The sequence below is a fragment of the Moschus berezovskii genome, chromosome 5, assembly GCF_049115385.1.
Source record: "Moschus berezovskii isolate FMDL1 chromosome 5, NW_MosBer_1.0, whole genome shotgun sequence".
Lineage (NCBI taxonomy): Eukaryota > Metazoa > Chordata > Mammalia > Artiodactyla > Moschidae > Moschus > Moschus berezovskii.
In genome coordinates this window covers 12872332-12899290 of record NC_142464.1, presented here as the reverse complement: position 1 = coordinate 12899290, position 26959 = coordinate 12872332, and the positions used below count along the sequence as shown (strand labels likewise).

At 43.7% G+C, this 26959-nt stretch overlaps 1 protein-coding gene across 2 annotated transcripts in view; it reads right to left on the bottom strand.

The window, feature by feature from the left end:
• Nucleotides 1-26959, bottom strand: part of SEC24D (SEC24 homolog D, COPII component) — a 114204-nt gene that overhangs the window by 33021 nt on the left and 54224 nt on the right. For both annotated transcript variants that reach the window (XM_055434892.2, XM_055434893.2), the window contains exons 9-11: nucleotides 14163-14301; nucleotides 10881-10996; nucleotides 3152-3276 (exon numbers count right to left, since the gene is read on the bottom strand). In XM_055434892.2, coding sequence (XP_055290867.1) covers nucleotides 3152-3276; nucleotides 10881-10996; nucleotides 14163-14301 — 380 coding nt within the window. The remainder of the gene's footprint in view (nucleotides 1-3151; nucleotides 3277-10880; nucleotides 10997-14162; nucleotides 14302-26959) is intronic.

Genomic DNA, 26959 nt, shown 5'->3' with positions numbered 1-26959 from the left:
AGGAAAGGGCTTTCCCTTCTCAAAAGACTAGCTGAGAGATGAACATACCTTAGACATTTGTGGGAGTGGTGGTTTAGTTGCTAAGTCATGTCCGACTCTTGCGACTCCCTGGACTGTAGCCGCCAGGCTCCTCTGTCCATAGGATTCCCCAGGCAAGAACACTGGAGTAGGTTGCCACTCCCTTCTCCAGGGGATCTTCCTGACCCAGGGATTGAACCCATGTCTCCTGCGTTGCAGGCAGATTCTTTACCACTGAGCCACCAGGGAAGACCCGACTTAGACATTAACCAAGACTTATACTGTGCTTTTAAAATGCTCTTTGGCATATTACCTGCTTTAATTCAAAGAATTAAACCAAACTGATGGCAATCATACCATCAAAATATAGTTATACACACACACACACATACACAAGCCCAAAATAGATTTCATGGAAGAAAAGAAAAAACAGATTTGCTTTAATCTAAAAGATGTGCTCAGTCATGTCTGACTCTTTGCAACCCCATGGACTGTAGCCCTCTAGACTCCTCTGTCCATGGAATTCTCCAGGCAAGAATACTGGAGTGGGGTACCATTTCCTTCTCCAGGGGATCTTCCTGACCCAGGGATTGAACCCACATCTCTCGCATCTCCTGCACTGGAATGGTTGCTCAGTCGTTTCTGACTCTTTGTGACCCAATGGATTATACAGTCCATGGAATTCTCCAGACTAGAATACTGGAGTGGATAGCCATTCCCGTCTCCAAGGGATCTTCCCAACCCAGGTATCGTCCATGGAATTCTCCAGACTAGAATACTGGAGTGGATAGCCATTCCCGTCTCCAAGGGATCTTCCCAACCCAGGTATCGAACCCAGGTCTTCCACATTGAAGGCGGATTCTTTACCAGCTGAGCCACCAGGGAAGCTCATTTTTAAAAGGTAAAGGGAAGGTATTTTGGCTTGAATAAGAACTTTTATGAGAAATATCTGAGAAGTGGCAGGGAATAGCCAGCAGTGTCTTTTTATTTTTCTCTTATCTTTTGCCAAAGTCACATGTCTGCTCCAACAGTATACAAAAGTTATGATGACACCTAAATAGTGTGATTTTATAACTTACATCCATAGGTTACAAGCTTCATATCACCAGTGTGCTGAAAAGGCACATGGGGTTGGTGAAGTGACGAGTCATGTGAGAAAGTAATCTGAAGCAGTTCGAGAGAAGGGGGGAGAGAGAGACTATTTCCAGAAACCAGAGTAGCTTTCACACTCCTCAAGTGTGAAATTCAGGTGCAGTAATATTAAAGCAGCTCTGTGAGAGGTCTGTGATCAAAGACGTCGTTTTCGGCAGAAAGTTCCTCCTTGTCAAGTGTCCCTGAGGACGAGGTAACAGGAACCGCGGTCGCGACCGTTGGCAGGCGGCAAGGCCTTTTTTTTGCCCCATCTTCATCTTGCTCCAGCTCATTCTTCACTGCAAGCTTCAGTTTGAAATCACCTCAGTGTTTTCTTAAACACCCCCACTGCTTTTCCAAACCATCTCCTTGAGAATATGATGACTTCAACTTCACGGATACAAACAAAACAACTCCTGGGAGGTCCAGCACCAGCGTTCACGCAGCTGAGCCTCTCTCACAGGCGCCGCAGCCCCAGCCGCGCGCGGAGCAGATAGGAGGGGCGCCCGCGGAGCCGGAGCCGCGGGGGCGGCGGACAGCCCAGCCCGCAGAGCCCAGCCAGACAGGGGCTGCTGACGCTCAGGGTGTGGGAGGGGCGGCAGGGACCAAGACTGCTGCACACACGAGGTTTCAGACGGCCTTCCACAGCCTCTTTTCTTCCTTAAGCATGCCTCCCTCGCATAAACAAAGGCTTTCTCCCTGCTCCAAGTCTCCTTCTTAGATGCTAGCTCCAATCCTAAACAAGCTAGTTTGAGTACGATAAAACACAGTCATGTTTGCTAACGCACTTTCCATCTTTCCTTTTATGCACTCCTCCTGCAATGACAAGACAAGTGATGTGTGCTGTGCCCTTAAGTTACAGGTCACAGAGGCAGGAAGGCTGCCGAGGGGCCAGACGGGAACCAGAAGGACAGAAAGAAATTTGGCCAAAGAGCCACAGTGGCTGCCATGAGAGGGCAGGTCAGTTTTCCTGTGTCCCTTAGAAATATCTACCACACCAGCAACTACCTGTCTCCACTGGAAAAGCAGTGTTTTTGAAAAGGGAAAACTGACTGCCAAGGCTTTTCCCACCACACTGCTGGGATCTTCCTTACAACTTAGAAGGTGCTTTTTTAAGACTAGTTTTTGCTTAGCTATTTACTTGTTTGGGCTACACCAGGCCTTAGTGGCAGCACGCGGGATCTCCCCTCTTTGTTGGGACACATAAGGGCTTCTTTGTTTTTAGTTACAGCATGCACACTCTTAGTTGCGACATGTAGTTCCCTGACTAGGGGCTGAACCTGAGCCCCCCGCATTGGGAACACGGAGTCTTAGTCACTGAGCCACCAGGGGAGTCCCTAGAATGTGTTTTGAATGCTGCTTACTGTGGCATTATTTCTTATCAGTTTTGTTTCTTTTTCTTCGTACAAAAGAGCACTCTGACTTTTTGAGGATTATTTGATGCTGTTCAGTGGTCATGAATGGATGTGAGAGTTGGACTGTGAAGAAGGCTGATCGCCAAAGAATTGATGCTTTTGAACTGTGGTGCTGGAGAAGACTCTTGAGAGTCCCTTGGACTGCAAGGAGATCCAACCAGTCCATTCTAGGGGAGATCAATCCTGGGTGTTCATTGGAAGGGCTGATGCTGAAGCTGAAACTCCAATATTTTGGCCACTTCATGCGACGAGTTGAGTCACTGGAAAAGACTCAGATGCTGGGAAGGATTGGGGGCAGGAGGAGAAGGGGACGACAGAGAATGAGATGGCTGGATGGCATCACCGACTCGATGGACAAGAGTTTGAGTGAACTCCGGGAGTTGGTGATGGACAGGGAGGCCTGGTGTGCTGTGATTCATGGGGTTTCAAAGAGTCGGACACGACTGAGCGACTGAACTGAACTGAAACAATTATCTAATGTCCCCATTAGCAAAAAACCTCAGTGGGCCATTCAGCACTTGTTTTCTGGCCAATAAATTAATTCAGCAATATTGTGTAAGTTACAAAAAGAATGGAAGTTCCCTTACTTTGGAAGTTTCTCCAGCACGGTTTTCAGTTCTTCACATATGAGCTTCACAAGTCCATTCTTGATGTTACTATATGACACATCAATCATGAAGATGAAGGCTGGTGGGTTGGGAGGCTTATTCTTCTACATGAAAGCAAGCAAATCACACACATATAAAGTACATCTGTTTCATAATCAAATTAAAGCCCCCAGGAACTCTAGAAGTTCATCAGACCTCTCCTTTAATATTTTATGATATGACATCTGTGGAATCAAATCACTTTCTGGAACAGTCTCTGCCACTGTAAAAAAGGTAAAGGCTGTTTATTTTCCAGGCTGCGACCTGAGTCCCACTACTGAAATAGACAGGATTATGACAGCTAGCAGAGAAGGTTCACTTTTGCAGGGCTCAGAAGACCTTATGACCACAACTGCCCAAAGGTGAGGACAGTCTTGTGGGGGCTTTGCTTATAACCCTCTGCCTTAGGGGAAGAAATGTGTATGGAACCCTGGCAAACTGTGCCATCAAACAGTACAAAACCATAATTAGTGTTTGTTTTTGAAACTGAAGTTAAACTTAATAAACTTGATATCATCATGTTCAACTCTTCCTTTATAAGCTCTTTAAAGATATGAAATTACATACAAAACTATACTATATTAAAAGTTGAATACTGGGTCTTTTTTCTGCTTGAAATAATCACTGTAACATAAAGCAGCTGCTAAATACGTTTTGTAGCTTTTGGTCCCTTTACTGGCTGGTGTTCAAACAGCTCTTAGCAAGGGATTCATCAGTTGGATTGTACAAAATATTTAGGAAACAGAACCACAGGCAAATGTCTTTTGTGACAAGAGAGAATAAAGAATTAAGGCTAATTAAACTTAACTTTAGGATAAATGAAAAATGTTCTAAATTATATTTTAATTGCTACAATTATAAAATTAGTTGATAATATCTCCCAATTATCTTACTAATTCATCCTATATCCAACTATAGGGTTAGATGTAACATTTCTCTAATAAAAGTCATTTGTTAAAAGAAAAAGAAAAAAAAAAACTGCAGGACTTGAAAACTACCAACCTGATTGATTTCATAGTTTTGCCACATCCAGAATCAGACCAACAAAGAAATATAAGAACTCTACTGGACTTCCCTGGTTGGAGAGTAGTTAAGAATCTGCCTTGCAGTGCAGATGAGACCAGTTCAATCCCTGGTCGAGGAAGATCCCACATGCCTTGGAGCAACTAAGGCTGTGCACCGCCCCTGCCGAGCCCAGGCTCCACGAGGAGCAGCCTGCTCAGCGCAACCAGAGAAAGCCTGATGCAGCAACAAAGACCCAGCACGGCCCAAATAAAACACGTCAGAAAAAGAAAGTAACTCTACTGATGTCTACGCGAGCAATTTTTATTGCCAATCTCTTGATTTCCACATAATCTAATTCCTAACATTTTTATGCTGATTTACACAGAATTAAAACAACCGTCCAAAACCTGTGACCAGGCCAAACACGCCCTACCAATTCTGCCTTCTCTCCGAAGTTCAGCACCACCAGTGCCCCACTCTCTCCAGTCTACACATTTCCGTGTACTGCATCCCTTCAACTTGTTTTCCGCACCTTCTTCATCTTCGTCACTTTGTGTGTTAGACACTTCAGTCACGTCTGACTCTTTGTGACCCCATGGACTGTGGTCCACCAGGCTCCTCTGTCCATGGGATTCTCCAGGCAAGAGTACTGGAGTGGGTTGCCGTGCCCTCCTCCAGAGGATCTTCCCAACCCAGGAACCAAGCCCGGTCTCCCACACCGCAGGCAGATTCTTTACCATCTGAGCCACCTACACAAAACTGATATATTACTCCTTTAAGGAACAGTGCCTTCCAACAGCTCTCAATAAGATCACTACACATCAACCCAAAGACTTGGAAACGTGAAATTAGATGTGACGCTTCCTTTTCTTTCCATCAAGGTCCATCGATTTATTCTTTCAAAATGCTTCTTTCACATGTTTTACCCCATCCGCCTCTTAGCCACTGGGAAGCGTCTCATCTTGGGCCTCAACACCTGGACTGGCCCCATCACTGGCTGCCGTCACCCACCACTCCACCCAGGCACCCCAGCGGGCTTTGTCCAGCCAAGCTTAGCAATGGATGCACTCTGTAAGCTGGTTACTGGATCGTCTTACTAAAACTGCTCTCCTGAAGCTCACAGACCTCCTGGCTGCAAACTACACTGATCGGAAATAAAATTCCGCCCTCAGCCTTAATCTCCTTCTCTGCAGTTTTCAGCCTGGCAGACCACTTTCCCTTCCTCAGCTGCCGAGGCACAGAGTGTCGCTTCCTCTCCCACCTGTCTGATCGCTTCCCGTTTCTCACTTTCTCACCTCTTCCCAAGCACGCCTTCCTCGCTCTCCTTACCACATGCTCCAGCACAGAATCGCACCTGCTCATTTTTAAGCAGCACCTCTATCGGCGACTCCTCAGGTTCCCTCCTCAGGGCCTGTTTCCTGAGCTCCCAACCAGCATTCCAATCAACTACAGCCCAGCATCTTACACTCAGAACTGTAGACAACACTTCTCCCACTCCGGCTAGTCTTCCATAAGGAGCTTACAGAAAGCATGATGCTCTCAAATAATCCGGGCTTCACATCCCTCTTTCTCTCTGAAACCGACCATCTCCCTTACCAGCCACGCGGAGTTAACTGTGAAGCCTCTGCGGCTCCTTCTAGTTCCAGTAACCAAATTTGGACCCTCATTTTCTTTCCTTTTAAACTTATTTTCAATAGTGGTAAAACACAGAAAATAATCTACCATCTTCACCATTTGGGCTTCCTTGGTGGCTCTGTGGTAAAGAATCTTCCTGCTAGTGCAGGAGACACTGGAGACTTGGGTTTGATCCCTGGATGGGGAAGACCCCCTGGAGCAGGAAATGGCACCCCACTCCAGTATTCTTGCCTGGGAAATTCCACGGACAGAGGAGCCTGGCAGTGTACAGTCGATGGAGTCACAAAAGAGTTGGACACAACTTAGCAACTAAACAAAAAGCACCACCATTTTTAAGTGTAAATTCTGTGCTATCAAGCACACTCACATTGTTGTGCAATTGTCACCACTATCCATCTCTAGCACGCAAAACGGAAACTTCATACCCGAAACAGTCATTTACCATCCCCCCAGTCCCTGGGAACCCCTTTTCTACATTTCTAATTTTTGTCTCTATGAGTTGAACTACCCCAGGTACTTCATTTAAGTAAAACCATACAGCATTTGTAATTTGCGACTGGCTTCTCTAAGCTTGATGGCCTAAACATTCATCCATGGTAAAGCATGTGTCGGAATTCCCTTCCTCTCTAAGCTCGCTCATATTGCATGGTAAGTACACACCACATTGTGTTCATTCATTCTTCCCTCTATGGATACCTGGGTTGCTTCCACCTTTTGGCTATTGTGACTAATGCTGGGGGTTTTTTTGTTTTTTTTTTTTGAGGAATTGCTAAATGACCCTCATTTTCCCTTGCATGTTAACTGGTTAACTACTACATTAACCAATCTCCCTCCTCTCAGGACATGGACTGCTGTCAGAATAAACTACCCAAGGCACAATACAGACCCCAATACTGCTCCTCTGAGGACAGGAAGCTTACCAAGTCCCCAGAGTTAGGCACAGAGCCTGGTCAGAAGAGTGCTCAGTACTGTGGGATACTTGAATGAAGGCGTAGATGGATGGGTGGATTAACAGCAATAATTCCCTCTTAGCCTTTAATTGTCCTCATGGCCTACTGAATTAATAAAATTCTTCAATGGCCCGGCATTTGAAACTCCCCATAATACTCATTCAGCAAACATGTATCAAAGCCTAAGAGATCAAAGCTATGCCAAGCCTAGTGGAACATAAAAGGACGGTCTGGTCTCAAAACAACTTCCCAGCTTTACTTCCTATCATGCCCCAAAACACATTCCTCCAATTTAAGTGTTTGCCATTTTCAAAACATTTTCTATCCAGAAGTCACAACCTAGCGGGCCTGGGCCAAGAAAAATATTTCCTTGGCAGGAAAAACTATTTTGTTTGGCACAGGGTTTTTAAAAAATATTTGAATATGACTGTGTTTTGGGGGAAAGAGGAATATACTCTCCAATTACTCTAGTCCCTCTACCGGGGCCCCACTGTTCATCTACAAAGCCCACCTCACCCCCAAAAGTGCTAACTCACGTCAGTCGTGTGGACTCTGTGCAACCCTATGGACTGTCGCCTGCCAGGCTCCTCTGCCCACGGGATTCTCCCAGCAAGAACGCTGGAGTGGGCTGCCCAAGGAACTGGAGTAAGCTGCAAATACACCTGAGCAGCTGCTTCTGCTCACCACTTAGTTTCCCCTTCCGTTTTCACATGTCCATCCTCTGCTCAAATGTCACTTACTTTCCTCATGGCACTCCAATTATTCTACTCTTGTAGCATTTCCATTTGGATTTATAATTATGTACTTTTCTTATCAGGTCTCTATGCACGGTAAGGACTGAGAAGGGGTTCATATCCTTGCTAGTTTTGGAATTACAACCAATAAGCCTTGGACATACTAGGTATAAAATGTCAGCATGAACCAAAATTAAACGGAAAAACTACATTAAAAAAAAAAACAAAACGATGACTAGTTTGGAATGAAAGTTTACCTTCCAGGCACACTATGTGCGGTAGATATATTCCATAAATTTCAAGGTAAAAAACTTCCAGTTATGAGACAGAGCTGGGTCTTTCTTTCTAGGGAAACGCCACGGTGATGCTGTAGATACATGCCGACATATCCACAGCACACAGGTAGGGAACAGGGGCTGTGTGGTCACACAGACGTGGCTTCCGGTCTGGCCCCATCATTTTCCACACGTATGGCCTGAGGTTGGCACTGAAGGTCTCTAAGCCTCAGTGTCCCCACATCACGGTGGTAACTCACAGCCTAAGTTCACTGGAGAAGCACATGATGCACAGAGAAAGCCCTCAGCATGGAGCATCACGCACAGTGAACGCGCGATGAGTGCTGAGTTTATTACCGAAACTTGGCATTAAGGTAAACGAAAACGAATAGTAAAAATGTGATTTTGTAATTCTCCTTTAAGTTTGCGCGGTGTTACAAAATATACATACAAATTCAAGACTGTTTTAAAATGTGGACCATTTTTTAACATCCTTATTAACTTTGTTACAATACTGCCTCTGCTTGTTATGTTTCGGTTTTGGGCCATGAGGCATGCAGAATCTTTAGTCCCCTTACCAGGAACCGACCCATACCTCCTGCATTGGAAGGCGAAGTCTAACCACTGAACCACCAGGAAGCCACACCATCCAAATCCCTAAGGCAATTCATTATTACACTTCATTTACATTTTAAGTTATAATTAAATTTTAAGATACTAAGAGTATCTTTTTATTATGAACCTTATTTGGAATAATAAAAGGAACATTAAGCTTATTAAAAAAAACTCTTCTAAATGTACAGTTTTTATTTGGTTCCTTGCCTGCTGTGTGAGATTTCCCATCAATTAGATGTCTGGAGCATTTCCACATAGCAGAGTTTGAAGATACTGAGACTTTTGTTCCCAGAAATAGATTTGACTCCCTGCCTAGGTTTCTACTAAAAAAGCAGAAAATCAAGATAATATAGCCTTTTTGGCAGAGAACTGTAAACTCGGAGCAGTTACATTTATACTGCAGTTGCAAAGATCAGTGAATAAATTTTCTGTCACTAGGTTACAATAGCTTTATTATATTTAATTAGAATTTCAAATGTTTCTGTTCTGCCTAAACCTTTTCCTTCCATCAGTAACAGTTAAAGGACAAACAAACTGTCCAAAAGCAATTGGTACTCGAGGACATTTTTTTCATGTGAAATAAATCATTTGTACCAAAAAATGTTTTTATGTTTCCCCTAAACATGTTCCAACCTTACACCTAAAACTAATAAAGCATGAGCTCTTTGACAACCAGGTCTATGTAGTGAAAAACTCATATAACACACTAAAATAAATGAAAAAGGTATATTAATTGGAAAACATTTTTAAATTCACTCAACTGAAAAAACTTCCAATTAGGAACAATGTTCCTTGTAATTTTTACTGAACACAAGGTGGGCTGGCCCCCTAGTGAACATCTAGGGAAGAAGTCTGTGGGTCAGAGGTCGTTTCCTGAGGGCCGGGCCCTCCGGAGCACTCATTTTTGGAAGGGGAAGTAAGTCAGAATGACTCTGTGTCTTCAAGTCTACACACAGCACTTCAGACACAAGCTGAAACTTGAAATGACATCCAAGAAGATGTTTTCAAACCATGGAAGAATTTTAAAGACCTGCAAGATACCCATAATGATGTCACTGTCACTCGGAGGTTGGAGAAGGGAAACAGCTGGTCCTGGGAGGGGTGACATGCTTGAAGATTCATTCACTCGTCCACTGGCTCACTCACCCATCCATCCGCACGCGCTGATCCGCCGCCCACCCTGCGGCAGGAGCTGCGACAGATGCCGGAAAGACAGCTAGGACAGGGCTTACCTGGTGGGCCAGTGGTTCAGACTCCACCTGCCAGGGCAGGGAACCCGGGCTCAATCCCTGGTCTGGGAAGATCCCACATGCCATAAAGCAATGAAACCCGTGTCACAACTACTGAAGCTCACGCACCCAGAGCCTGGGCTCCGCAACAGAGAAGCCAGCACAGTGAGGAACCCTCACGTCCCAACTAGAGAGTGGCGCCCCTTCGCCACAACTAGAGAATGCCCTGCGAGCAGCGAAGACTCGGTGCAGCCAGAAATGAGTTAATTAAATTCCAAAAAGCTGATATATTAAAAAAACACAGGTAGGACAATATTCTTGTTCCCAATGATATCAGAATCTAGGAAAAGGGAAAACATAGGAAGATTTAAATTCTATGGGGATAACTGCTAAAACAGATACATGGACCAAATTATGTGGAAGACAAATCAGAACATTTAGTAAATAACAACCACAATGAAGTCAGAGAGACACTCACATAAAATAAAATTTCAGCCAGAGATTAGAGAATAAGTAGGAATTTGCTGGGTGGGATATGAAGAGCTGTAACAGGAGGATGAAAACACAGTCAGGTCAAAAGCATATCTGGGCTACAAGCATGCAGTTGAGCAGAGCAGAGTATGGGAGCCAGAGTTTTGTACAACTGAAGATGCAGCTGAGGTGGGAGCTAATGGTCTTATAAGGAAACAAACTTTTGAATTTAATTTTTTAGATTGAGGCAGTAGGAGTCGTCTCACAGTTACATTTTAAAGGAAGGAAGCCAGAGGACAGGATCCCGGGCTGCTGAAATAATCTAAGGGCGATTCTGAGAGCCTAACTTACTGCAGTGGCAGCGGGAGAGGAGAAAAGAGCCAGACAAACACGTCAATAGTCTTACTGACCAGACGGGCTGACCTTCAGCCTGCGAAGGGGGATTCTTTGGGGATGACTGACAAAATAGGGCAGAGGTGCTGTAGGGAACTACTGCATAAGAACCTAGCATATTCTCTCTTAAAGGGACATAAAAATGAAATTATTACTTTTTTCTTCCTGTCATTGCAGTGGATGGTCTGGCTAATCACGTTAACAGTCGAGACGGCTTGATCTGTGTCTTAGGGATTTCTACTTCCCCATGGCACCACTGAAATGCCTTGGTTGTGAATTAAGAGTCATTTCATTAAACATGAAAGTTATTCACTAGTATCTGATATCCATACATAAACACTGGAAGTCCTGGGAGCACTTACCCTGCAGTAATCCAAAGTAGCAACATATTCATATGATCCTAGAGATAACTCTGGCTTCTCATAGTGGTCCAGTCTTCTTCCGATGTGGTCCAGATGTTGGAAATAGAATGGTGGAACTAATAAAAACAAAATAGGAAAGGGAATCTTTTGTTTTTACAACACAGACAATTTAGTAAGTTCTTAAAGTTTATTATGGGAGGAAAGGAGAAAAAAGCACTGTAAAGCTGGAATGTAGCATATTCTAAAAATCCGCTAGTCTTTCTTCCCAGTCTTGGAAAGAATGAGGGTTTTCTAAAATAACTTCCTGACCCTTCTGCAAATTACTGATGACAAAGAACATTAATGGCCTGGATCATTACAGAGAAACAGCAGATAAAAGCACGGGAGTTTTTAAATCGTCACAACCAAAAGTTAATTCTCCCTATTTAATTACCTTTTCTCAAAGGAACTCTAACTTTTCAAACTATTTAAATTTTCAATACCCCAGCAAATATACATTGGTTATTTGGGCTATACTATTAGCGCTAATGTTTATTATCTATTAATCAGAGATGGCTTCAGCCATGGGGAGTTTGCACGGTAATCTTTAATGTTTGGGCTTCAGAGTGGAGACGATTACTGTATTAGGGAAAGACTACACCACGAGATCTCAGCTAAGGAACTCTTAATTTGATTCAAATGTCTAAGAAGGTTAGTTCTGGCAAAGCCCTGGAAGTCATCCAGTAGGACAGGAACACTTATGACTCACACACTGAACTCGTGGACAAATATGGCCTGGTATCTCTGTGCAAACGAACTCTACTGCCTTGAGAAGAACAGGGCTGACTATTAAACCACTGACAACAAAAGTACTTAGAATAACTAGCTATGCTCTGGTTTTAAGCATTTCATAAAGAACAACATTTTCATTTGTAAAACCATGTAACTAATGACTTGTTTTAAAACCAGTAACTCAGTTTTCTTTATTTTTAGTTGTGAACTAGCACATGGGTTGGGCTTCCCTGTTGGCTCAGCTGGTAAAGAATCTGCCTGCAATCCAGGAGACCTAGGTTCGATCCCTGGGTTGGGAAGATCCCCTGGAGAAGGGAAAGGCTACCCACTCTAGTATTCTGGCCTGGAGAATGCCATGAACTGTATAGTCCGTGGGGTCACAAAGAGTCGGACATAATTGAGCGGCTTTCACTTCACTAGCACGTGGGTTACAACAGGACTGCTCTCTTAGTTTGGTCGTAAGAAAACAGTCATTAAGGCTTTTTTTTTCAATTATCTTACTATATTGTGGCCATTTTTTAAACAAGTTTTATAAAATTCACTTATACATAGGGATCTCAGAACTTGGAAAATTCAGTGTTTTGAAAAGATTGTGGAAGCTGACAGTCTCAGCTGAGCTAAGAAGGCTATGACGGCTTTAAACTGCTCTTCTGTTATGTTTAACATGCTCAGGTACTTAGTCGTGTCCGACTCTTTTGAAACCCCATGGACTGCAGCCTGCCAGGCTCCTCTATCCATGGAAGTTTCCAGGCAAGAATAGATGAGATGGATAATGTGGCACCAGCTGTTCAGGATGCATGGGTGGCACTTTCTACACACTTTCTATAATTTATTTTTATTCACACATCTACATGTAATTGGTGAAAAAAATTCCCCTTAAAATCAATTAGCTTTATATTTGTTAGCATTTAATATTATCTGTCATGTTTTATAAACCAGATTCAAGTCCCCCCATAAATTACACGAGACCACGTGACACTCGTCTTCCTGCGTGTCTTTGGCCTCAAGTTCTTCTAACTCAGAGAATCTCTGACATTTTGAAGGAAAACAGAGTGAAACCATGTGACCATGCCTGTAAGGTTCTTTCTAACAAATCTTTGCCTTCTTTAAACCTAAATGAAGAATGTAGGTGCCAGTGTAAATCTAAGGGGGTCTGGCTTTCCTGCAGGAACAAATATTGGAATCTAGTATTTTTGCCGACAAAGGTCCATATAGTCAAAGCTGTGGTTTTTCCAGTAGTTATGTATGGATGTGAGAGTTGGACCATAAAGAAAAATGAGCACCAAAGAATTTATGCTTTTGAACTGTGGTGTTGAAGAAGACTTGAGAATCCCTTGGACAGCAAGCAGATGAAACCAGTCAGTCCTAAAGGAAATCAACCCTGAGTATTCATTGGAAGGACTGATGCTGAAGCTCTAATACTGTGGCCACCTAATGTGAAAAGCAGACTCATTGGAAAAGACCCTGATGCTGTGAAAGGCTGAAGGCAATAGAAGGGGGTGACAGAGGATGAGATGGTTGGATGGCATCACTGACTCAATGGACATGAGTCTGAGCAAACTCCAGGAGATAGTGAAGGACAGGGAAGCCTGGCGTGCTGCAGTCCATAGGATCGCAGAGTCAGACACAACTTAGCAACTGATCAACAACAACAATACGAACAACCCTATTAGCAAATGAACACAGCAGCTTCCTAGGAGTGGACACCCTAGGGATTCCCTCGGGTGTAGAAATACAAGAACTTTGTGTGTTTTTCCTCTACCAGGAAGTGGCAGGGCCTTTTAAGGCTTCGCGCTGACACTTTGGGCATGAGGCCAGAGAAAACAAAAATCCTAGATGCTCTACGTGGATGGATCCTGGATGGACTTCTGATCACCTTGCGAAGAAAGTTGAGGGCTTGAGTGAACACGTGGGGAATCCAGTGACCTTGTGGAGGCGTGGCGAAAATGCTCCAGGAGAGGCCTCTGCCATCTCCTGACTTTTCCCCCCAAAACTAAAGCACTTGGAAGCGTGTGCTCACAGGATTCCTAAAATCCAGGTCCCAGGATTGTGTAGGATTTGGTTGCAGGTTTCACGAAGCACGAGCGATGGAATAAGACCTTCCTTAGAAAGAGCAGCAAAGACAGAGAACCAGCGGAGCCTGCTCGCACTAGCATACCCAGCGTGTGCGGAACAGGCGCCACAGCCGCTGCAGGGAGAGAGACTGCCCAGGGGCCCCGGCGCCAGTCCTCGAGACAAGGCTGGAAACCAAGATCCCACTCCACAGCACGGGGCTTTTAAAGGTCTTTCTGAGGAGGCCTCACTCTCTCAGTCTCCCGCACTGGGGGCTGGGCGAAGCCACGGGCTGTGTGAAGGGTGTGAGTGCACAAGGAGACCAGCGTTGCTCCCCCACCAGAGCCCGCCCACGAGCCGAGAGGCCATGGGCGTGATGACGCAGGCGCGAAACCGCCGAGGGAGCAGCCGGGCCCTCAGGGCCGCACGCCGCGCAGACCCGCTGCGGGCGCCACTCACCGTCATTCACACAGCTGCAGAAGCCACACTGGTACCGCCTCCCTCCTTCGATGAACTGCATGAACGGGCACATGTAGGCTTTGCACCTGTTGCATCTGACTGGTCCAGCCTCCCCATGGTTTACCAGGTAGAGGGGCGTCTACAGGAAGCAAGCAAGCAGAAGTGAGAGACACGTGGGCACAGGGTTTCCAGGTTTCTTCAGAAGTCCTACAATTGCAGTCACTGAAATGGGAAAACTCTGGACTCATTAAGGAACTCAACTCAGTGTCCACCAGGGGAGTAAGGACGCCTCTCTTGAGACTGTGTGGAATTCAAGGCAATACCCAAACAAAAATTACTTTAAATGCATGCCTAGTGTATAAACATACTTGTACATTTATGTATGTGTGTATTTACCAATGTGTGTGAAGACAGAAAGAGAAAAATAAAATACAGTGATGGTACCCTGCATATTCATTGGAAGGACTGATGATGAAGCTGAAGCTCCAATACTTTGGCCACCTGATGCAAAGAGCCGACTCACTGGAGAAGACCCTGATGCTGGGAAAGATTGAAGGCAGAAGTGGGTGACAGAAGATGAGATGGTTGGATGGCATCACCAACTCAATGGACATGAGTCTGAGCAAACTCTGGGAGACAGTGAAGTACAGGAAAGCCTGGAGTGCTACAGTCCATGGGGTTGCTAAGAGTTGGACACAACTTAGCAACTAAACAACAAGAATACTTAATAAAGCTTATTTGAAAATGTCCTGGATACCATGTATCACATATCTTGCTAAGTTTGTTCATTAACTATAAATAAAGAAGGGAACTAGGTCTGATTTTAAAAGCACTAGTGTGCACAGCGGCATACTGCTTAGGTAATTCCACCCAACATACAAAATGTTTCTTCAAAACAGCAACTCTCAGAAGAAATCTGCAGTGATGTTCACTCATTTAGGCAAGGAGGCTGATCCTGCCTTTTCTATTTCTTTATCCCATGACAAAATGTCTCATGAAGGAAGTACTCCCAATGCAGCAGGTCATGCTTTGCCCGAACAAAAAGAATAAATATTTCAACTGCTTCTTCCTCATAAACATGTGTAGAACCCATTACACATCCTTTACAGCTTGAAAGTGAAAAAGCTCAGCATTGGAAGTCTGCCTTATTTCTCAGCACTTCCAGCTTTCAGAACAAAACCACAAAGATCCTTCTTGTTTTTATAAATCTCCTTAAAGATAACATTTCTAGAAAAGCTTGACAATACAGGGTTTGGCACATCAACTAAGTTTTTCTTTAAAGAAACAGATGTAAATAGAGCAGACTGCTGCTTAATGGAGACTTGAAGAGTAGGAGGAAGGTGGCGATGAAGTGAGGTCATAAGGCCATTTTCTGCCATTTTCTTAGGGAAAAAGAGAGAGAGATCTACAGTCTGTCCCAGACGTCCAATGTGGAAACATCTGCTGAGGTTTCAGAAATGAGTTTTGAGACCTCAGAGCAGGAAAAAAACACATAGCATGATACACAAAAGAATCAGGCAAAGGATAAAAAATACGTTCAGAATCACTAGGCACTGTCCTCTCTCCCACCTCTTGCTTCAAGGAAGCCAGGAGATGGACTGAATTTTCCTGTTTCTGGTCTCTCCTGGTCTGTACATGGGTATGGCTTTGGTGTCCGACTGGTCGGGCTGTGAGAAGGATTCAATGAAGAAAAAGCGAAAGTGTTAGTCTCTCAGTTGTGTCCGACTCTGCCATCCCATGGACTGTAGTTCACCAGGCTCCTCTGTCCAAGGAATTCTCCAGGCAAGAATAATTCTCCAGGAGATCTTCCCCACCCAGGGATCGAACCCAGGTGTCCTGCATTGCAGCCAGATTCTTTACTATCTGAGCCACCAGGGAAGCCCCACACAATTAGGAGGCCGTGTGCAATATAGAGTATTAAGCCTGGCGTAAAATTGTTGGATAAAAGGTATCTAAATGTTGTTGTCATATCTCTACAGAACAACCTTTCCTATCTTAAAACCACTCAGCTCAAGAGAGTGTGTATATTTAATAGGAGGGTTAGAGTTTGATAACTTTGAGATAGGCTTGAGTTTCTAAAGGCATTTATTCATATAAATATTTAAATTAGCTAATTTGTTACTATGAAATGTAAAAATGATTTAGAAGACAGGGCATCTACCTTTCAGGAGATTTTTTTTATTTTACAATATTATATTGGTTGGTTTTGCCATACATTGACATGAATCCGCCCTGGGTGTACATGAGTTCCCTCTCCTGAACCTTTGATACCATCTGATGTTTAAAAAAGGTGAGAGGCACACTAGATTTTAAAATTGTTCTATGAGTTTGATTTGCATACACATGTGCTGTATGTCTTTTCCGACTCTATGCAACCCTATAGTCTGTAGTCTTCCAGGCTCCTCTGTCCATGGGGGTTCTCCAGGCAGGAATACTGGAGTGGGTCGCCATGCCCTCCTCCAGGGGATCTTCCCAACCCAGGGATCAAATCCATGTCTCCTGCACTGCAGGATTCTTTACTATCTGAGCCACCAGGGAAGTCCTTGCATACACTCAGGGAAGGCATACTATATATGCATTCAAACACAGACCCATGCAACACTTTCTCATATACACTGTTTGAAAGGCATAAAGTGATGAATGTGTGTTGTCTTCAACTAGAAATAATAAGAAATAATCTGAGGGGAACAAAAGGGAAGCAAACGAAAATATGACAGATTCACGCTGTACAGCAGAAACTAACACAACATTGAAAGCAACTATATTCCTATTAAAAAAGTTGATACGGGTTTAGGTCAATGAACGCAGGACCAGAATCAGAAGTGAAAGACAACAAAATTGTAACAATAAGGTAGCTTTTTTCTGGGTCAAAAACCCAGTCATCAGTCATTCTCTGGGTGCTGCGGAATTCTACAGCTTCAACCTCAGAGATGAGGAGCTGCTTTCAAGAGAGTTACACTAGGGTTAAAGCTTGCAACATATATCAACTCCAGCCAAGTGTACTTCTCTCATCCTTTCATCATTTTCAAAGAGTTCAAAGTCTGTCATCAATTCACTGAGACACTTTAGCAACAAAATCTGATGCAATTATTTGCTAGACAAAGCAGAGGTAATGGAAATTAACCTTATTTTTCCTGATGTGATTTACTCAAAGGTAGGCCCAGCCAAGAGCGACTTCACTTTTACTTTTCACTTTCACACACTGGAGAAGGAAATGGTAACCCACTCCAATGTTCTTGCCTGGAGAATCCCAGGGACGGGGGAGCTTGGTGGGCTGCCGTCTATGGGGTCGCACAGAGTCGGACACGACTGAAGCGACTTAGCAGGCCCAGCCAAAAATGACTGTGAAATTGTCAGCAGCTACCATCTAAGCATTCCAGTCCAGGCAGATTCAAACTTGCAGAGCTGAAAGTGAACGTCTCGTCACAAACTGGAATTGAGGGATGACTGCATGGAGGCTGTGAAACACGCGTGCATTTTTTTTCAATTCTCTCTCTTTTGGAAACTGAAAGATGGATAGGTAAGGGAAGGTCTGCAGACAATTGAGGTGACAGTAAAGAATGCTAAAAGCTTTTAGACTGTTTACATTTTCTTTCCGGGCGCCGGCACAAGGCTTTCCACATCACACTGTCTTGCTTCACGTCTCTCAGGCTGTGCTGAAAGCCATCAGAGACTTTCTTTGCTTTCTCCAGATGTCTGCTTATCTGCTCTACAGTAGCATGCATGAGCTCATAAACAGCTAATCTCACTTGTATTCTCAGTTCAACTTTAGTAAAATCAAGTAACTTTCCAAAAAGTCCTAAGTTTCTTTTTTCTTCTTCTTAATAAGGACATTATATTACATGTATCTCAGAAATATTTTCAGACTTTGCAATTTTGTAGATGAGTGCGTTTTTCACTCTTTTGGCCTCCAGTATACTCCTGCCTGCTCTTTTTCCCTGTACTTTTCTTAAATGGAAAAGTGAAAGGATGGAGAGCCTCACTCTAAACCCTCATTTGGCTCTTCTCGGCTCCGGTCCTGCGCGGCCTGAGTTTATATAACACGAAACTGATGGTGATGCTGGGGAAAGAAAGAGGAGAACAGTATCTGAACCCCTGGTTTGTGTTTTGATCCACCAGGGTTATACCAAATACTTTATTGGTACTAATTTTAACTAAGATCCTGTAGTTGAATAAAAGGTATCTCCTTTTTATGCATATATAACACCACAGTCCATTTGGACCACAAGAAAGAATATAATTCATGGAGAAATGAGGTTCAGCGTTAAAAGTTTTGAATACGATTCCATGTAAAAGGAGCAGACAACAAAATGTGTCAATCAGCAACTCCTCGGCACTGCTAACACAACTTTTGAAGTTTTCCTATATTTCTATGCCATCAGTTTCCAAGCGCTCCTGCCACCCTCTTTAACATCTGTGCATTCAGCGCTGGGTGTGTTGTGTGCCTTGATGGGGTACACAGTCCAACGGGGCAGAAAGACATTAAACACACAAACATGCGATTGAAAGGGCAATGAAGGAGCAGAAAGACTACTTGGGAAATCATCATTAATAAAAGCAACGTTAAAGTATTCACAGATTGTAACCCAAAGCAACAACAGAAATAAATGCTCAAAGAAATGAAGCACAACCGAGAAAGGTCCAACATGAAGAATTTGGTAAAGTTTATGGCCTGGGTACTTTTGTTTTGGCATCTCTATAACCAAAGTCTGAATACACAAGTCTTTCCATATAGACTGTCTGTTTTAGCAAAGTGATAAATAACAGAAGGTAGCTATTATAGTTGCCTATACCTTTAAGCTGCCTATGAAAAAGTGAAAGTCACTCAGTCGTGTGCAATTCTTTGTGATCCCGTGAACTATATATATACAGTCCATGGAATTCTCCAAGCCAGAATACTGGAGTGGGTTGCCATGCCCTCCTCCAGGGGATCTTCCCAACCTAGGGATCGAATCCAGGTCTTCCGCATTGCAGGCAGATTCGTTACCCAGCTGAGTCACCAGAGACGCCCTTAAGCTGCCTATAACTATATCTATAAACTAGTTACACCAAACCTGGAAATCTGAAGAAAATACGAAGGTGTTCTTATACCACAGATCCACTAGGTGGCACTGTACAACTAAAAATTAAAACTATTTCCTCAGGTAATAAAATACTCAAGATAATTATGCTATATACATTTTATGTAGCTATCACCATAATTAACTGGATTTATGTCAGTTGTTATCATCACAAAATTAAGAAACCTATACTCTTGCTGAGAGAGTCTTTGATAATGGGTAAAAAAATTCTGGTGAAAACGTGTTTAAGCATGAAATACAGGCTATTTTAAGCATGAATTACATAGAAATTACAGACTGTGCCAAATTTACTGCAGCTAATAGCTGATAAAACCCTTTTTTAAAGGTTTCTAAAGTTATGACCAACCTTGATAGTATATTAAAAAGCAGAGACATTACTTTGCCAACAAAGGTCCGTCTAGTCAAGGCTATGGTTTTTCCAGTGGTCATGTATGGATGTGAGAGTTGGACTGTGAAGAAAGCTGACTGCCGAAGAATTGATGCTTTTGAACTGTGGTGTTGGAGAAGACTCTTGAGAGACCCTTAGACTGCAAGGAGATCCAACCAGTCCATTCTAAAGGAGATCAATCCTGGGTGTTCATTGGAAGGACTGATGCTAAAGCTGAAACTCCAATACTTTGGCCACCTCATGCGACGAGTTGACTCACTGGAAAAGACTCTGATGCTGGGAAAGGCTGGGGGCAGGAGGAGCAGGGGATGACAGAGAATGAGATGGCTGGATGGCATCACCGACTCTGTGGACATGAGTTTGAGTGAACTCGGGGAGTTGGTGATGGACAGGGAGGCCTGGCGTGCTGTGATTCATGGGGTCGCGGAGAGTCGGACATGACTGAGCAACTGAACTGAACTGAACTGAACTGAATCCTCTCCCAACTTCTGTGACTACATGTGGAAAAACGGGGGCCCTGCAGGGCCGGGCGGCCCGGGCACGCAGGATGCTGCTGCTTGGGGGCCAGGAAGCCCGCGCTGCTGCTGCGGGCGCCCACCCGCTCCCCACGCTTGCTCGCACTCGGGTACAAAGCAGCAAGGTGAAGACAGTGAAGCGTGAGGCATGGCGCTCAGCAGCACCTGTGACGGAGGGCTGATCTTCCTGCTGCTGGAAGATCCAACCACCGGCAGTGGTGTGCACCGGGAAGGCACAGCACCCAGCGGCCAAACAGGGAGATCCCGGAAGCACACTGACGCAGGGAGGTTCCAGCCATCTCCGGATGCTCCTGGGTGAACACAGCCCCTCTGCCTTTCAGCTCAGTCCTAACACAGGCACACACCTACACACAAGCTCACTCTTAACCACCCAGTTTCCCATCTTCCAATGCTTGTTTACTGATTCTGAAAAAGATACACATTTTGCATTTTCAATATATACTTCCTTTTTTCTCTCCTATTTTCTTCATGAGAAGTCTGCAGGAGAGCAGTCAGTGTCCTGGGACTACACAGCTGTCCCCACACAAAGAATATCAACTTTACTAAGTGCCTGAAGGAAATAGCTAGGCTAAATAACTACTTAGAAATGGGAGAGACAGTTTTGCCTCCAGTGGCTCCTCAAATCAAAATGCGGCATGGTCCTCCAGCTTGATATAGGATCATATTCAATAACAGACTATATCCCCTAGTAAATTACTGTAAATATATATATATCTCTAGCAGCAAAGATACTGTATTGTCAAATGTGATCCTGGCACACAGCTACTTCTTTGGGCCTGGAGTGCTGCTTACAGTTTGGGTCTATCTCAAGAGAGTTTCAGTCAGTAATTTGGATTAATCAGGGGATAATAAGAGGAAGCATGAAAATGGTATGTGAAAAGATAATCCAGAACTCGTGATGAAACAACTACCCTTTAAAAATGTTAAACGTTCAGACTATTAAGCATGCGGAAAGACAAGCAGAGTCGGATTCCCAGAGGATTATGCCCAGCAGCTAAAATGAAAAGAGAGTCTATATCAACTGTGCTTATTAAAGATATTTCTATAGGAAGGAGAAATGAGAAGCTTGTGTGCGTTTTCTATTTTCGGCCTCACCACGTATACCGTTTGGTCAGCCTATACCAACAGAAAAGGTTCAGGGCAGTAGGTGCTTACTGTACACACGTTTTCTCAACAGCAGGACTATTTTGTTGGACTTTTAAAAATTACCAATACAGTATGAAAGAATATATTTTTTGAATGCCTTTTAAAAATCATTCTTCTAAAAAGAACCGAGCCTAATAATAGAACACTCAATGTATTGAAATAACTATAAGAATACATTTATACTTTTAAAAGTGTTTTTAGTTGGCCCTAAAACTTTGTGTTTTTGTATTTCTGGAAAATTAACCACTTGCTAGTCTGTGGCACTCGAGAGATTATTTTCAATTTTTTTCCTCTTCAATAATGCTACTGAGTAGTCATTTATTGGGAAAGACTGAAGGTCAGAGGGGAAGGGGATTATGGAGGATAAGATGTTGGATGGCATCACCGACTCAATGGACATGAGCAAGCTCCAGGAGATGGTGAAGGACAAGGAAGCCTGGAATGCTGCGGTCCCTGGGGTCGCAAACAGTCTGACACGACTGAGCAAATGAACAACAATGCAATATTGCATATAATGTTACAGAACATTTACTCTTGTTATAACTGTATCGAGAGCTTACATTGGATTTTAACACGTCTTTAATTTGGAAACTGGTCTTTTTTGGTTTGGAGGGGGGTTGTTTTTTGTGTCTATCCAGCATTGACAAATCCTGACTCAAATTTATAATATATGCAAGATCATAACTATCATCTGTATGATTTGTGGTTTAAAATGCTTTCATGTATATAAAGATCTCGTGATGCTGAGATGTTAACAACCATGGGTGTGGGAATTATCATCCCATTGTTGAGAAGGGAATGACATCAGTGAGGAACAGGGATTCATTCATTCGCCCAGTAAACTGCAGAGCAGGAGCTTTGAATCCCCGTTCATTTCCTGTGCTATGCATTCAGAAACTACCTGCAGATTGCTTTGGTAGAGAAGCACATCGATTCGGAGAAAGTTGCCATCACCCACAGTCCCACTGCTTGAACCAAGCCCTCAGTGGTACCTGGGACCTGTGAAGTGTCTCCTCTCTCTCTACAGGAGCTATTTTGTGTCTTTTCAGTTCCACTGAATCCTTAGCTCTCCTCCCACCTCCCTCGGCAGATAACCTCACCTCCTTGCTCACAGAGGAAAACAAAACCTCAGATAGGAACACCCATGAACAGACCAGCACCTACTTAATGTTTCCTTTTCTCCCTCCTGCTACAAGAAAGAGTGTCCATCTCTCCTCCTGACATGTTCCCAGGGACTTTAACTAAACCAAGAGCAAGTCTCAACCAGCCCCTCAGCACTGGCTCAGGCATTTCAGCTGCGTGTCGCCACTGGGCCTTGCGCCTGACAGTACCCATCACAGGGCTTTACTTCCGAGCATCACTACTAAATTCTCAGACCCGTGCCTTACAGGCCTGACACCTTCATTTGTTTGTTTAATTGGTGTTTCTCCTACAGAGCAATTCCTGAGAGAACGGGCAGTTGACAGATTTTGAATGAACAGACAGAATATCTACCAGGTACCCGCAAATATTCTGTCCCAAGCCCAGGGCAGTTCATGATAGATGCGAAACCAAAGGCAGAAATAAAAGAAGAAACCGCTCCTTGGGAGAGGGGGGAGGGTAAAGGATTCTTTCACAGCAGCGGGGAGTTCCAAGGAGTTGCATTTCCACTGACTGACAGAACAGTGAGGGGGCCCGGCTCAGGAAGAAAAGCCTGAGCTCGGGGAAGGTGGCGGCCGGCAGGCGGGAGCCAGGCTGAGCTGAGCAGAAGGAAGATGAACAGGAGGGCTGGAGGGGTTCTGGGGAGGATGCTCAAAGCCAGGCAGAGCAGCATACCCTGACTGCTCAGGTCTCTCTCCTTCCTGCCTCCGCTCCACCCCTCTCCTTCTCTCTCATCTCAAACCAGTCAGGATCTCTCCTTCACAAAGCTAAAAGGATGGGATGGGAAGAATGATTGGTACTTGTTTCCAAACCTTCTTATTAGTAAATTCTTTACAATTACCGTGAGGAATTTTTAGAATTTCTGTTTGTTTCATCATCGGCTGTATTTTATTCAATCCCTAAAATCTCCTTTAAAAATAAACTCAAAAGATGTTTGAATATTACTTCTAAATTTCTAACTAAAAAAGTCCATTCCTTAACTGCTTAGGTAAACTTCAGGTTCACCACTGATTCCCAGTGGTGCATCTTTCACAGTAAATTCTCAATAAATACTTGTTGAACGGGTGACAAGAAAAAGAGGGAGAGCGGGAGGGGAAAAGGAAAACCTGAATGAAAAAGAAAAATGAAGGAAGAAGGAAAATACAGAAGTCACGTTTGGATATATTTGCCAGTCCTTCCATCACAGAAGATCAGGTCTGGGTGTGAAAAACCCTAGGATGTTAAGTTCATCCCAAGATATGCAAAAATGAGTAGACCGGGAGCCTCTTCTCTTGCAATGGCCAACAGCATCTTAAAGCAAACACAGCTGTGCCTCTCCTCCCAAGGCCCTCCAGTGCCGGGAGGCTTTTCAGGGGGAAGGTCAAATCAGACCGTATGCTGCAGTCTCCAAGAGGGCTGCTCCTGGTGACAGGGCACCCAGGGTTTCAGAGGGAACACAGCTGGCAGTGCAGTTCAGAGCACCACCCCATCAGTTTTCCTGGACGGAAGCCATAGTTATGACACAATTACACACCATGAGAAGTAACTCCTAGGCAAAAAAATGGTCTCCTGGGGTTGGATTGTGTTGACGTAGTCTTTCAAGTTACGGGCATATTTGCAAAGATCAGCGCTCCTGTTCCTACTGGAACACATGTTGAAAACTTGAGTGAGACATTCCCTCTCAAGGAGCTACACTATTCAGGAATTCTATAGTCAAAAGATATTTTCCCACGTCTTTCAAACTTTGACCTATTATAATTTATCTTGAGTCCCAAAGGAACTATTATATTTTGTTGTCTGATTATAGGCCACTGGCTGAAGCCATGTCTAATTGCTATAAGAACACAGAGTGGTCAACAGATCATGAAAATATATTGTAGACTTAAAAACCCTATGAATCAAGTTTGCTTCTTCCATAACAAAATGATTCGCAGTTTTTGTTTCTCAAAAAAATGTAAAATGTTCCACTTTAAAGATGAAAGTGTTAAAGATAATAAGCTCAGAGGCCAACTTCCTTTGTCTTTCTGACAGAATTACAAGTTAGCCAGTCTTCCCTCCATTTATCTCACTTCTTTATGGCTATGGAAACACTTCAAACATTCCCCCCCAAGCATGAGCCGAGTCTGTATTCAAATGAGACCATCTCAACCAGGTGCACTGTCCACCCTATGCCATCTGAAACCTGCGCTCTACGCCTTCCCCAGGCTGTCCCCACCCCTGACCTGCTCCATTGTTATTACTAGGTCCACTGTCTTTCTTCTTTCCATTAAAATGTTAGTCCCGTGAGGACAGAGATTTTTGTCTGTCCTGTTCACTGACATATCCCAGGACCATGAAGAGTAGGTGGCACAAAACGGGTAAAGAGCAAACATTGCTGAATTAAATCCTTGCTGAATAGGATAGAAAGAAAGAAAACATGCACCTATGGTGGCTCAGACAGTTAAAGGATCTGCCTGCAATCCAGGAGACCTGAGTGTGATCCCTGGATTGGGAAGATCTCCCAGAGAAGGGCATGGCAACCCACTCCAGTATTCTTGCCTGGAGAATTCCATGGATGGAAGAGCCTGGTGGGCTACAGTCCGTGGGGTCGCCAAAGAGTCGGACATGACTGAGCTATTTCAGACCAGACCAGAACTATGGTCAGTTAATCTATGACAAAGGAGGTAAGAATCTATAATGGAGAAAAGATAGTGTTCAATAAACAGTTCTGGGGAAGACGGACAGCTACATGGAAAAGAATGAAATTAGAATATCCTCTAACACCATACACAAAAATGAACTTAAGACAAATTAAAGACCTAAATTAGTATCCAAAATTAGTAAGACTGGATACTAAAAAATTCCTAAAGGAAAACATAGGCAAAACGCTCTCTGATATAAATCACAGCAATATCTTTTTGACTCTGTCTCCAAGAGGAATGAAAATAAAAACAAAAATAAACAAATGGGGCCTAATTAAATGCAAAAGCTTTTGCACAGCAAAGGAAGCCACAGACAAAATGAAAAGACAACCCACAGAATGGGAGAAAATATTTGCAAACAATGCAACCAACAGGGGTTAATTTCTAAAATATACAAACAGCTCATATAACTCAATGTCAAAAAAAATACAAAAACAAAAAACAATCAAAAAGTGGGCAGAAGATCTAAACAGACATTTCTCCAAAAGGTACAAGAAAAGATGCTCAACATTGCTAATTATTAGAGAATGCAAATCAAAACTACAATCAGATTTCACCTCACCTACAATGAGATTTCACATGAGTCAGAATGGCCTCTATCAGAAAGTGTACAAATAATAAATGCTGGAGAGGATGTGGAGAAAAGGAACTCTCCTACCCTGCTGGGAATGTAAATTGTAGAGCCACCATAAAGAACAGTACGGAGGCTCCTTTAAAAACCAAAAACAGAATTACCATATGATCTGACCCTGCAGCCCCACTCCTAGGCATTATCTGGACAAAACTCTAATTTGAAAAGATGCATGCACCCCAACTTTCACAGCAGCACTATCTGCAACAGCTAAGACATGGAAGCAGCCTAAACACACATCAAAAGATGACTAAATAAAGATGTGGAGCATATATACAATGGATATTAGTCACAATGCCATTTGCAGCAACATGGATAGACCCAGAGATCAGCATACTAAGTGAAGTAAGCCACAGACAGATATCATATGATATCACTTATATGTGGAGTCTAAAAAACAGACACACATGAACTTAAATACAAAACAGAAATAGACCCACAGACATAGAAAATAAACTTATGGTTACCAAAGGAGAAAGGTGGGGAAGAGCTACATTAGAAGGTTGGGATTAACATACACACTCTACTATGTATAAAACAGATAACCAATAAGGACCTACTGTTTCGCACAGGGAATTATACTCACCATTTTATAATAGCCTATAAAGGAAAAGAATTTGATAAAAATAGATATATGGGTGCACGCATGCTAAGTCACTTCAGTCGTGTCTGACTCTTTGCGACCACAGGGACTGCAGCCTGCCAGGCTCCTCTGTCCATGGACTCTCCAGGCAAGAATACTGGAATAGGTTGCCATTTCCTCCAACCCAGGAATAGAACCCATGTCTCCTGAGGCTCCTGCACTGTAGGCATTCTATGCTGCTGAGCCACCGGGGAAGCCCAGATATATATGTTCAGTTCAGTCGCTCTTTGCAGCCCCATAGACTGCAGCATGCCAGGCTTCCCTATCCATCACCAAATCCCGGAGCTTACTCAAACTCATCTCCATTGAGTCAGTGATGCCATCCAATCATCTCATGCTCTGTCGTCCCCTTCTCCTCCCGCGTTCAATCTTCCCCAGCATCAGGGTCTTTTCTAATGAGTCAGTTCTTCGCATCAGATGGCCAAAGTATTGAAGTTTCAGCTTCAGCATCAGTCCTTCCAATGAATATTCTGGACTGATCTCCTTTAGGAAGGACTGGTTGGATCTCCTTGCAGTCCAAGGACTCTCAAGAGTCTTCTCCAAAACCACAGTTCAAAAGCATCAATTCTTCA